The 12,341-nt window shown below is 48.5% G+C and overlaps 1 protein-coding gene across 1 annotated transcript; it reads left to right on the forward strand.

The window, feature by feature from the left end:
* Positions 1-357: 357 nt before the first annotated feature.
* EN1 (engrailed homeobox 1) lies at positions 358-11,697 on the forward strand. The gene is made up of 4 exons (XM_083700468.1): positions 358-684; positions 2,013-2,084; positions 4,100-5,128; positions 10,482-11,697. The coding sequence occupies exons 3-4, from the start codon at positions 4,306-4,308 to the stop codon at positions 10,796-10,798; spliced, it is 1,140 nt and encodes a 379-aa protein (XP_083556594.1). The 5' UTR covers positions 358-684; positions 2,013-2,084; positions 4,100-4,305; the 3' UTR covers positions 10,799-11,697.
* Positions 11,698-12,341: the final 644 nt, after the last annotated feature.

Genomic DNA, 12,341 nt, shown 5'->3' on the forward strand with positions numbered 1-12,341 from the left:
TGGTTAATTTAAAATAAAACACGGAGGGGGAGAAGGAAGCAGAGCTGGAAAGGGGGGGGGGGAAACACCCCACTGAAATTCTTATTTTAATGAATGCACCATAGATAGCTAGATAGATATAGATCGAAAGAACAGTGTTCTTTGAGTTTGATTTTTCTATCTTTGGACCAAAAAAAAAAAAAAAAAGGTCTAACACTGATCAATGTAGGAAGAATCAAAATACCATGCAAGCCTCTGGAACTGGGAGGATAACAGTCACCACCATCTCCAATTTCTCTTGTGTTTGGCGATTATATATATATATATAATATGTACAGACTGGGCCCACGAATAAGGAGCCATCCAAAATTCAAAGCGGGGGAGCAGGCTTTTGTGGTGGTCGTGGTAGTTGTTGTTCCTTTCCTACTTGACGGATGGAGTAGGTGGGCTTCTCTTCCTTAACTCACAACAGCTCTGTGTTCGAGAGTGTCATAGGAGCAGCCATAAAAAGTTGCAATCGTTAGTTTCCCGCACCCCCACCCCTCCTCGGAATCTCCTCCTCCCTTCATTTGGCCACCCACCAAACCCCAAACCCAGCAGATGCCCGCACAAGACGGAGAACCCCTGAATTCTCCAGGACGACCCTCCTCCTCCTCCCTCCAGGAAGGACCGGAGGAGTTTCAGCAAAGCCCTGGAGCTATGCAGGTAAGCGGAGGTTCCTTCCTTCCTTCCTTCCTTCCTTCCTACCAGCCAGCCAGCCAGCCAGCCAGCCAGCCAGCCAGCCAGCCTTCCTAGTGGCAGGTCGGGGTTGGTTTGGCAAGTTCTCTCGCTGCCCGGTTTTGGCCCATTTCGGGATGGTGTGCGTTTGAATGCGCGCGCGCGCGCGCGTGTGCGCGTGTGTATTCCAGTGCCTAATCAAAGCTATGGGTCCGCCAGCGCATTTATCATCCCATTACTGTAACAAATCCGGGCTCCCACTCCATGAAAGGTAAAATGAATTACCGACGTTAAGCCGTCAATAAAGTCATTTCTGTAAATGGTGTCTCCGAAGGACTGCAGCATTATTCAACCAGCTTTATCAGCAGCTGGGAAATTACGTGGAGAGGCGCGCAGCGTGTAATAGGGGCCCTGCTTACTTTGATTAAGCGCCGTGCCAGGGAATAGTGACAGTGCTTTTTGACCAGGTTTTATTCGCCGTCTTCTGATGAACGCCAAGCTGATCAGGCGGAATGAAGAGTAATTAAAACCTATAAATTATCTTTCGCAGCCCTTCTCAAGGCGTCTCTTTGCAGGCGAGATAAGGCGGCGGGCCCCCATTTACGACTCTGAAAGGGACTGAGGCGCACAAAGGCTACGCAGCTAAATGGGATATTGATAGTGTCCTAATTAGAATTTAATTAAGTACCCACGCTCGCTTTTGGGATAAAGATTTCAATTTTTTGTCCTCCCCCCTCCTTTGGTGAACTAAAATATAAATAAAACCCAAATTTAGGGAAATGGGGAGGGGGTTGGCTAAATCCGAGGAGATTTGGGAATAGCGAGATTTGGCTAATTTAATGTTGGGGGTTTTTGTGGGCTTGCATCGAGTCTCCTCTGCCAGGTTGTAACGTATATATGTATACGAATGTACATATACATATGCTTGAAGTTGCTTCGAAAATGGGCCTTCTCGTGGGTCTTTCTCGAATAACCGCGATTTAAAGTCGTTGCGCTGTAGAATACTCTAATCCAATTATTAAGAAACAGTTACTCTTTCTTGGAGTTCCTTGGGGGGGAATCTCCTCGTTTCAGTGATTTTGGTGTTTTTAATTTTTGTTTAAAATAAACGTACTTAAAATAAAAGTACCTACATGCATATACATATACATATACACACATGCACACACAGAGAGAGAAAGAGAATTGAAATTATAGGATGCGTCCATTGCAAATCAATCTCAAAAATAAAAAGGGAGAATTAAAGGGAGGGATGAGAGAAAAATAACAATCAAGTCACGTGACTCCGATCTTCTTTCTCTCTATTCTGTGAACAGGTTTTCAGGCCTTTCCACCTGCAGCCTCAGAATGTTTATGAACACCTGGAATTGACGCGGAGTCACTGAAAGGTAAAACGTTTGGCCTCATAAATCGCCACCGCGGGGACCCAGCGAATCCTTCTCAGCTCCTCTCCATTAAAAACGCAGTTTTAATATTTCATAACAGTGTTATGTTTTGACCAGGAAGGGGAAGCGAGTGTGTGTGCCTGAGAGAGAGAGAAGAATGCGTTGCAGACAATAAATGATCCATGCAAAAATGATTAAAGCAAGGATAACATTATATTAGAGGGCAACGTGGTGCAAACGAAAAGCAACAACAGGCCAATCCTGTTTTGTCTGCAAAAAAATAAAAATCTCAGTGTGCGAATAAACTAAATGAATCCAGTTTGGATTATTGCTTTTAGTTTTTACGAGGATGATTTGTTTTTCAGTGTTCTTTCATATCACGTGTGTCTGTAACATTGGCCCGTCACTATCATGTAAACGAACCAGCTGATAAATTGGCCGCTTTTGTACCTGGACGTTCAACCGCAGGTTAGGCTAAGATTGAATACACTATCCTTTAAACCGACACTCAGCTCTCCAACTATTTTCCTGTTCTTTCAAATGCCACCTGTTAATGAGTGAGGACATTATGGGGGCATATGCACGCTGATAGAATTATCTGCATGAAAGAAATATTGATAAATGTTCCCTGGAATTGAAAAGAGTGCTTGCGCCAAAGTCAGCGTTTAACCATTGTGTTTGGTTTGGGTGTTGTTTGTTTGTTTTTTTAAAAAAAAAGAGTGAGAGGGGAGCATGTGCTTACGTCTGCAATCCTATGCACACACACCGGGAAAAAATTCCACTGATCTATTCCTGAGTCCACCTGTGCTCAGGATTGCTCAGCCACTTTCCTATTTTAAATCAATGAATCTGGATAGTGTTAGGTCGCGCCCTTTTAGTCTTTTAGAAACTCCCTGCATGGTCTTTTTGACAAAGCTCATCTATGTCCTTTTTTAAAGTTTAAAACAACAAACAAAAACAGCGAACACAAATCATAACTGCCACAGCAAACATACACAGAGTACTGATAAATCTGTTTGGATTGGAACAGATATTTCATAATTGGTTAGGTTACTAGTCATACTCAGAATACACTTCCACCCCATAAACGTGTTTTTTGTTTTGTTTCGAATTTAGAAAAGCATTCTATAAAGAATTTAGCATCTACTCTTTAGAAATAATAATAATAAACAACACAGGAAAGATTTCATTCCGAATTTCTTTTCCGAATCTCAGAAGATAAACATACAATCATCTTGTGGAGTTTCAACGCGTCATTTGTGGGGTTGATTTGGATATTTGCTTTTTGAGAAGCATAAGTAAATGAAAAGTCCTGGGCAGGAGGGAAAAGGGAAGGAGAAGCAGACTCTAGAAAAGATGCGCCATGGAAAGCGCAAAGCTCCCTAGGTCTCTCTCTCTCTCTCGTTCCCTCTGAATCAGCCAACCCCTTGGATAATGTAACTGCAAAGTTCCAATGCAGCTCATTGGCCGACGTCAGGGGCGTCACAGAATTCCCGGGCTGCTCATTGGCTCTTTCCACGTGCGGGCCATCCTCACGTGCTTCCGGTCGGAATGAAAAAAAAGTGTGGCTGAGAGATTTTTTAAGGAGAGTTTGTTGCAAGATCGGAGCTGTCAGAGATTTTTGCTTTCTTTTTTCCTTTTTTTTTTAAAGGAGAAGTGGGGGAAGGAAAGGTGGGAGGAAAAGATGCACGTGCGAGCGGGCGATTAAAGCATCTGCCAAGGCTGATCCGTGGGCAAAGCGGACTCTGACATTTGGGGAAACCCCAAAGCTGCGGCGCTCGGAGAAAGATGGGTAGATTGTGAGAAGACTTGAGGGGAGGGCTTTGGGGGGGGCTGGTTTTGTTTTGGTCTCTCTCTCTCTCTCACCCCCCTCTCTCTTTCGGAAGAGGGGTGAGAGAGAGAGGGAGGGGGAGAGAGAAAGAGAGAGCGAGAGCGAGAGCGAGAGAGGAAATATAAAACAACTGCCCCAAAAGCGCGAATCGCTCCAAATGTCTGAGCCTTTGGATATCTCTCTCTAGATTCCTCGACGAGCCAACAAGTGGATTTTATTTTGCATTTCCCCCATCTTTCCAAGAACAACAGCAGCAGCAGCAGCAGCGAGGACCCAACTACTCTGCCACCGCCCGGAAAAGTGAGGCGTGGTGGTGGTAGGTGGAGGGGGGGACCTCGAGTGAAGAAGTGGAAGAAGAGCCAAGACGCCCATCTGCGGAGCTGGCAGCTGACTATGGAAGAGCAGACGGACAGTAAAAGTCTGCGAGACTCTGCTCCGACTCCCGGCAGCCGCCCCAGCAGCAGCAGCCCCAGCGCCAGCGGCAGCGATGGCGAGAGCGTGCCGCTGTCTCCCGGCAGCCACGCTCCCCTGTCCCCGGCCGCGCCGTGCCTCGTGTCCCTGCCTCTCCACCCGCACCACCACCACCACCCTCCGCACCACCAGCACCATCTCCCGCAGCAGCAGCAGCAGCATCAGGCGCCTCCGCCTCCGCAGCAGCGGCCGCCGCCGCCTCCGCAGCAGCAGCAGCAGCACCGCACCACCAACTTTTTCATCGACAACATCCTGAGGCCGGACTTTGGCTGCAAGAAAGAGCAGCTCTTGCTCCTGGCCGGGACTGCGGCCGGAGGAGGAGGAGGTGGCGCCGGCGGCGGCGTGGGCGGCGGCCGGGACAGGGACCTTGACCGCGCGGCCAGCTCAGGTAGAGAAAATGTCAACCCTCTGCTCGGCAGGCCCCCCAACCTTAGCGCGGAGTCGCACGGGAGCCCCGACAGCTCCTCCACGGCCTCCAAAGCCAGCCCCGCCGCGGCGGCCGCAGCGCTAGGGACGGCCAAGCCCCCCATCTCCTCCTCCTCCTCCTCCTCTTCCTCTTCCTCCTCCTCCTCCTGCTCGGAAGGGAGTGGAACTAACCCGGCGAAGTACGGGGAGCACGCCAACCCCGCCATCCTGCTCATGGGCTCCAATAATGGAGGAGCTGTTGCCAAGAGCGATTCTCAACAGCCGCTGGTTTGGCCTGCCTGGGTTTACTGCACTAGGTATTCAGACAGACCATCCTCGGGTAAGAATCCTCTTCCGTGCCTTCAGCGTTGCCCCCTTCCCCCCTGTCTTATATATACACCTGCCATTTCTATATATATATATATATATATATATATATCTATCTCTCTGTGATATGAGTGTAATCCTGCGGGGAGCGTTAACCATCCCACCGAACCCAGGAAACCAAGCCCCTAAACCGGCCACCCTGACGGTGCGCTAAGACTTGAGGCGCCGAGCGCGCGGAGGGATCCCAAACTGCGCTGGATTAAGCAAATGGGAGGTGGCGGCTTGAGAGTATTTAGGAGTTTTGTGGAGCTGAGTCGGCGTTTCCCCTCCCTCGCCCGACCCCGACCCCTGCATTTTCTTAGGGTGCCCCACTCCGAGGTTTGCGGGGCTCCTGGGGTTCAACAGAGTCTTTTGCGCCTCCCCGGCCAGCCTTGCCCTTCGGAGACTGCAGTCTTAGGCTGCAAAACAGGGGGGCCGAGGCTGCTTGGTGATTCCCCCCTCGGCCCGAAGCAGCTTGCGGAGGAGCTGCGACCAAAATGCCCCCGGGGGATGTCCGCAAGCTGGGCTGGGAAGTCCGTGGAAGTGTCTCTAGTGGAGGCAGAAACTGGAAAGATTGGAGGGCCCACGCCGCCGTCTTCCCCTCTCTCTCTCTCCCCTTTTCAGGCCTTGAAGGGTGGGTGGGTGCCTCTCTCTTTCTGTAGTTAGGGAAGGGGGAAGAAACCATGGTGTGCTTTCTAAAACTTTTTTTTCGGATATATCTATGGCTGGGAGAAAATTAGTGATTTCGGTGTGGGACGTAGCTGCAGACAATCAGTGCTTTTTGTTGTTGTTCAGAAACATTCGCTGCTGAGCAATTGAGGAGTGAAGGAGACAAGTGTTGCCGTGTGAAGGATGCGTTTTTGAAGGAACTGGCATTGGCGGGGGCCGAAAAAGAAAGAGGAAGTGTGTGAGAGAGACAGAGAAAGAGAGAGAGAACAGAAAAAGAAAGGGCTTTCTTGGGAAACCCGCGGAGGCCTCCCGGCGGCGGAGCACAAGAATCTAGGCCCCTAGGCCTTCATTTTTCCATTCCCGTCTTCCAGACCGGCTGGAGGGGAGCAATTCCCACCCCGCATTTCGCTCTTCCCAGCAGCCGGTTCTCCCTCCCGCCCCAGATACTGCCGTGAGAATAAAGGTGTCCTCCCCCTAGAAGACCCCCACATCCCCACCCCATATAAAACCCCCCCCAGAATCCTCGATGCCGCTCGGAGGTTGAGGAATCTTCGGTTTCCAGGGGAGGGTTTAAATCCTTCCGGGAAAGGAGGTGTGGGAAGAAGAGTGACGAGAGGAGAGGGAGAGAAAGTAGGGGGTCCATCTCTCTGAATCAGCCCCTCCAACCCGTAAGGGCGAAGGAGTCGAGCGAGGGAGCCGCTGCGGGTCAGCGCCCGCGAAAGCGCCCGAAAAGGGCGACCGCTCGCCTTTGCGCTTGTGTCAACTTTCAGGGCCGAGAGAGCGAGGCAGACTGCGGAGCTGGGCGCTGGGAGGCTGGTGGCGAAGGAGCTCCGGCCGGGTGCGCTCCCAGGTCGCCTTCTTCGCCCCACTTCGTCCATCGCTCTCTCCCGCCGCCCCCCAACCTCACCAGCCCCGGCTCGGGGCTCTTTATGAACTCCTTTCTGCCGGCGACTGATCAATCCTCCGCTATCAGCGCCAGCCATCTCGATCACGCCGCTATTGACACATCCCCGCTCCTTGGAACTCAGAAAAGCCACTTTGATTGACTAAACGGATTGATTGAGTGATTGAGCTGTCAGCTCTACCTTCCGCGGCCAACTGCAATGATTTTATTACTGCTTTCCCAGGGCCGCTGCCTTGCAAAGTGTGTTTTGATAGGAAGGCTCCCCACCACCACCGGTAGCGGCACCCTGCAAAGGCAGCGCCCCGGCTCCCTGGAGAGGCCAGGACCGGCCTCTCCTTGAGAGAGGCTGCAGCGGCTGCTCTTGACGGTGGGCCCTCTCCGAAGCCGGCTAGGCCACCAAGCCCTCCTCTTAGCCCACCTTTCCCTGGATGTGAAATAGGGGGTGTTGATCTCTTGAGACTGGCAGTTGCCCCCACCGCCTCTCGCTTTCTCACGCCCCCCACCCGAGATCTGCCCGCTTCTTGGGAACGGCTCCTTTAGAATCTGCTCCCCACTGAACAGAGAGATCCGAGCAGCGATCATCTATCCCCCGGCAAAAAATCTCAGCCCCCAAAAGAGGTTTTCGCCGCTAGGAAATTTCTCTTGGCTGTTGTTATTTTCCGTAAATGAGGGGACTGGGGAAATATCTTGAGATTTATTCAGCCGACTCTGTTTAATCCCTTTCTGTAGTTTATTCAGCCGTCTCTCTCTCTTTCTCTCATCTATATATTTTTAAGCCTGGTTTTGAAAGCAGCCAGTCATCTCAGAGCTACTTTTGCGGCCTGCTGACCGGAGAAGGTTTTCCTCACGTTCAAGCGACTGGCCCCAAAGCTGGCGATTTTTGGAGGAAGGCTACATTTTCATTTTGTACCCTTTAAAAAAATATTAGTGTTTGCGTAATTTTAAAAAATGGCGTTTTAGGGTACCCTTTTTGAACCCCCTTCACGGTATAAACTGCTTTGAAGAGGGGAATCTTACCCACGTATGAATATATTCCTTCCCTAAAATAATTTGTATTTGATACATTTCCCAACAAAGCAAAAACAAGGCGGCTTTGGAAAGACGATGTCTGAACGACAACGACTTGAACAAGGATCTGCCTAGATTTATTCCAGTACTTATTCGGGACACACTGTTTCGGAGTCCTTGGCTGATGCCTAAAGTGCTCGAATTCTATTTAAGGGGACGATCTACTTCCTCCAGTCTCTCTCCCCCCCCACCCCCACTTCTGCAATTTTTAAAAAAAGTTTCCCACCCATTTCCTTTAACAGAGAAAGAGAGAGAGAGAGCGCTTAGAAACGAGAGGGATCCAGAACAATTTGCCTTAATTTCCGAGGGCTCCTCCAAGACTATGGGTCTAGTTTTGGAGTCCTGCGAGGCCAAGATGTGTTGATATTAAATTGCTGGGAATCTGCTTCTAAGCAGAAATGCGCGGACTTCGAGGAAGCAGCCTTGCGCGCGTTTCGTTGGTTTTAAGAGATGTGCATTTTGAACGTGAGGACACCGGCTAGGCCAGATCTCTCAGTGAAAGATAATGTAGGAACGCCCTCCACTTGAAAATATATTTATCCGCGGCTTTTATTGGAGGGGTTTTGGTGGAGTGGAGACCAGCGGTTTCAGTGAAGTGTTCCCCCAGTCATTGTAGGAGATGAGGGTTTGTCTGGAATTGTATATTTGCGTTTGCAGAATATACTTTTGCGGCAGGCTTCAAAAAATGAGCATCCAGCGCAATTCATTTTCCCTTATCATCATCAGTAGTAGTAGTAGCTGCCTTTGGACCAGCTTGCAATAGGGGTTGCTTAGTTTCCCAAAATAAGAAATTTATTTTCTGTCTGTGAGGGGAAAGAGGTATGAGTCTACAGCTGAGCACACATTGAAATAGGTATTTATAATCCGAGAGTCTTGCCTAAATTTATTGCCTGATGATTTTTTGTTTTTTTTTTGTTTTAGAAAATAATGATTTTCAGAATTATAATATTAAATATAAATTAAACACACACATATACAACTTCCCAGGCTTGCTTTGTCGAGCGACGCCTTGGTTTGATTTGGAGGAGGAAAGTCTGGGTCCCGCTGCGGATCAAAACCGATTTAAAATCCGGTGTTGTCCCGGCGCATAAGAACCTCCAGCGCCTCTGAGCAGCTTCTACTCCGAAGCGGATCCTGCCGAATTTAATGGGGCGTAATAAAATTCGGTATGACTTGCTCCCGAGTAGACAGGGTGAGGCCTACGCTGTTACTCTTCGTGCCTGCTAGTGGTACCGTTAGGCCCAGCCCAAGCAACAACAGAACCCGCTTCCTAAACAGCTTGCAGTGTTTGTTTTGGGTCCAGTCTTTAAGTCTGTTTACCTCGATGCTTATTTATCCTTACAATTCAGCGAGAACTTTCTGGTTGCATTATTTCAAACATGTCCTTGTAGTAAACATGTATGTTGAGGGTGAATGACGTGGGGAAAGGTTTCCTGGGGTGTTACCTCTAACACGTACCATTTAACTCTAGCAGCGCCGGAAATGCTGTACTATATGTTTTATTTTTAAAAACAAAACAAATCCAGGAACCCCACGCTTTCCTAAATGAATATAAACTGCAGCGAAGGACCATAAGTGAGGAGCCCGCTTCCCTAACGCAGCCATCTGCTGAGGAAGCTGTGTGTGTGTGTGTATTTGTGTGTTTTTTTTAAAAAAAACTTTCTGATACTTTTTGCTGAAGCTCATAACTAATTAGTCAGACTTCTCCCCCACTTTCCAAGTGTGTGTTGTAAAGTTAAGACGCTTTGCCTTTAAGAGATGAGAGCATTTAAGGAGAAGAGGGCCAAAACACCGCCTCTCCCATACATATATTTTTGTGTATTAGAAATGTGTGCGTGATTCCAGCTGCACCAGACTTGAAAAATCCAAATTAACTGATTGATCTACCTCTCAGTCTCTTTCTCAAACTGTCTATCCGCAGATATAGATAGATGGATAGACAGATAGATGGTGATCAATAGAAACTGCTTTAGATCTGGTGCGATCAAACAATTGAGCTTGGGCCCGGACGGGGAAAAGTTAGCAGAAGCATCCGCGTGCCTGACCGATACCTATCCTGACAAACGTTTCCCTTTGGATTTTCCGCCCCACTCCCCTTTGTTTCTTTGCTTCCCATCTCGCCCCTCTCGCCTTTCTTCATTGGCGTCTTCTCCTTCGCGCCAGCTAAAAGTGGGCGATGCTGCTCTTCTAATGTACTCGCGCAGAACTTGGGACGAAGAAGGGCCTAGACTGTTTTGAAAAGCGCAGGGGTGGGGGTGGTAGTGGAAACAGGCGTCCTGAAGGATGTGGGGTGGGGGAGAAATGCACCCACGTTTTAAACAGTGGAGGAAAAGACGTATATATGTGGGTTGGGGGAAATCCAAGCAGATCAGTTCTGATCCTGCCCATCCATTACGGTTGCCGGGTGCCCCTTTTGGAAAGGGGAAAGGAGGCGCCCCCCCTTTCCTTCAAAACAGAGTCTCCCCAATTTCCGGAATGCCCGGCGTTGCTCCCATGTGGCAGGCTCCCCTTTATGTGTGTTGCATGTGTGTGTGTGTGTGTTTTGGGAATGCTTCTGACCTGGCAACTGCTGTCCCCTTTTCTCTCTCGTGCCCCTCACCCCCTCCTCCTTCCCCTTTGTGTGCGTGTGTGTGTTTCTCTCTCTCTCCCTCCCTCCTCCACCCCTCGCACCCCCCCCCCTTTGTAGGTCCCCGCACGAGGAAGCTGAAGAAGAAGAAGAACGAGAAGGAGGACAAGCGGCCTCGCACTGCTTTTACGGCGGAGCAGCTGCAGAGACTCAAGGCGGAGTTCCAGGCGAACCGCTACATCACCGAGCAGAGGCGGCAGACTTTGGCGCAGGAGCTCAGCCTCAACGAGTCGCAGATCAAGATCTGGTTCCAGAACAAGCGCGCCAAGATCAAGAAGGCCACGGGCATCAAGAACGGTCTGGCGCTGCACCTCATGGCGCAGGGACTCTACAATCATTCCACCACTACCGTGCAAGACAAAGAGGACAGCGAGTGAGCGCGCCCAGAGAGCACAGACCTTGTCGGGTTTATTTTGTTTTTTCGTTTTTTGATGCTTAATATTATTATTATTATTATTATAATTATATTATTATTATTATTATTATGAACCTGATCGCCAGGGAAGACAAAGAATAACCATACAAAGCAAAAGAAAAGCAAAGAGGAACAATTAAAAAGAGAGAGAGCGCGAGAGGACAATTTGGGAAAAGACAAAACACACGACAAACACAAAAGGACTTCTTTCCTGCAGTGACACACAGTTGTGGGGGACTTGGAAGGGTGCTATTTAAGAGAGAGAAAAGAATCAAATTTATTGTCTATTCATAGTTATAAGGATTCCGATTTAAAACAAAACAAAAACCCCGAACACTTACAAACAAAAAGTTATCTATATAGCCAAACATCGTATGATCTTGTATATATTTAATTTCAGGTAAGAAATGATGATGATAATGATGTGTAGCGTTTTTCTATTCGCTCAGCCGTTGATCTCCCCCCTCCCCGCCCACCAGCTCCACTTTGGTCTCTCCCCCCCCTTCCTTTTCTTAATTATAGCTCTCAACTCCTCCAGCCCCCCCTTTCAGCCTCCTGATTTTAAAGAATTTGTCTGGCTCTTCCCGACATCCCTGCTCCCCCTTTCTTCTTTTCCCTGTCGCGTTTTCGTGTGTGCCTTTCTCCCTCTCTTTCATTTCCTGCGTGTGCGTGTGGTGTTTCTTTTTCTTCTTCTTCTTCTTCTTCCTCCTCCTTCTTCTCTCCCCCCCACCCTACCGAGTAAGAACAATAACACTATGACCCACAGACTGCGAGACTGAACCCCTTGCTGCAAGCCAAAGATTTTTTTCTTATGTTCAGAAATCTGTAGTCTGAAATAAAGTGTAGATTGTGTTCAGGATATATACCGATTCTGTAATTCTTCTCTGTTCTCCAACCCCACTCCCCCTTTAATACATTAATATATTAAAATACCCTGTTCTTCTTATTCTTTATATACATTTATCTCTAAATCTATCTGGCATATATCTCTCCCATATTATTTTTTTTAAGTGGGGAGAATTTTTTTTAAAACCAACGTCTTGTTTCCCTTGCTCATTTGCTCTCAGCTTCTTCCCTCGCTGTTGGATCCCTGGGTGGGATAGTAGGGCCCCAATCCAATGAACTGTAGTCCTACTAACTGCCCGACTCTGAGCATGTTTACTTAGAAATTAGTCTTACTGAGTGCAATGGACCTACCCCCCCCCAAAAAAAACACACAAAAACCCCCACACCCAACAACAACCCAAAATCTCAGCCTAAGTCCCTTGGGAAGAGAAGGGACTTTTATCTTCCGGGCTAACTTGTTTCAACGGGATATGCTGAGCTAGTGTATAATATTTGTGGAGGAAGACTGAACACCACCAAAGATCTAGAAATAAGGTGCTTCGGTCCCAGAGATGATATATTTGTGTGTTTGTGTGTGAATATGAAATGAATGAAAGCTAATAATGTCATGAAATTTCCTGGCTCCTTCGAGTTCCAGGATGGGTTGGAGAGAAATTTGT

The sequence above is a fragment of the Podarcis gaigeae genome, assembly GCF_964106915.1.
Source record: "Podarcis gaigeae genome assembly, chromosome: 1".
Taxonomy (NCBI): domain Eukaryota; kingdom Metazoa; phylum Chordata; class Lepidosauria; order Squamata; family Lacertidae; genus Podarcis; species Podarcis gaigeae.

Excerpts from the sequence above, each read along its gene's own strand:
- EN1 (XM_083700468.1), top strand. The coding sequence starts at position 4,306 with ATGGAAGAGCAGACGGACAGTAAAAGTCTGCGAGACTCTGCTCCGACT. Across the intron at positions 5,129-10,481 it reads TTCAGACAGACCATCCTCGG|GTCCCCGCACGAGGAAGCTG; the intron begins GTAAGAATCCTC and ends CCCCCTTTGTAG.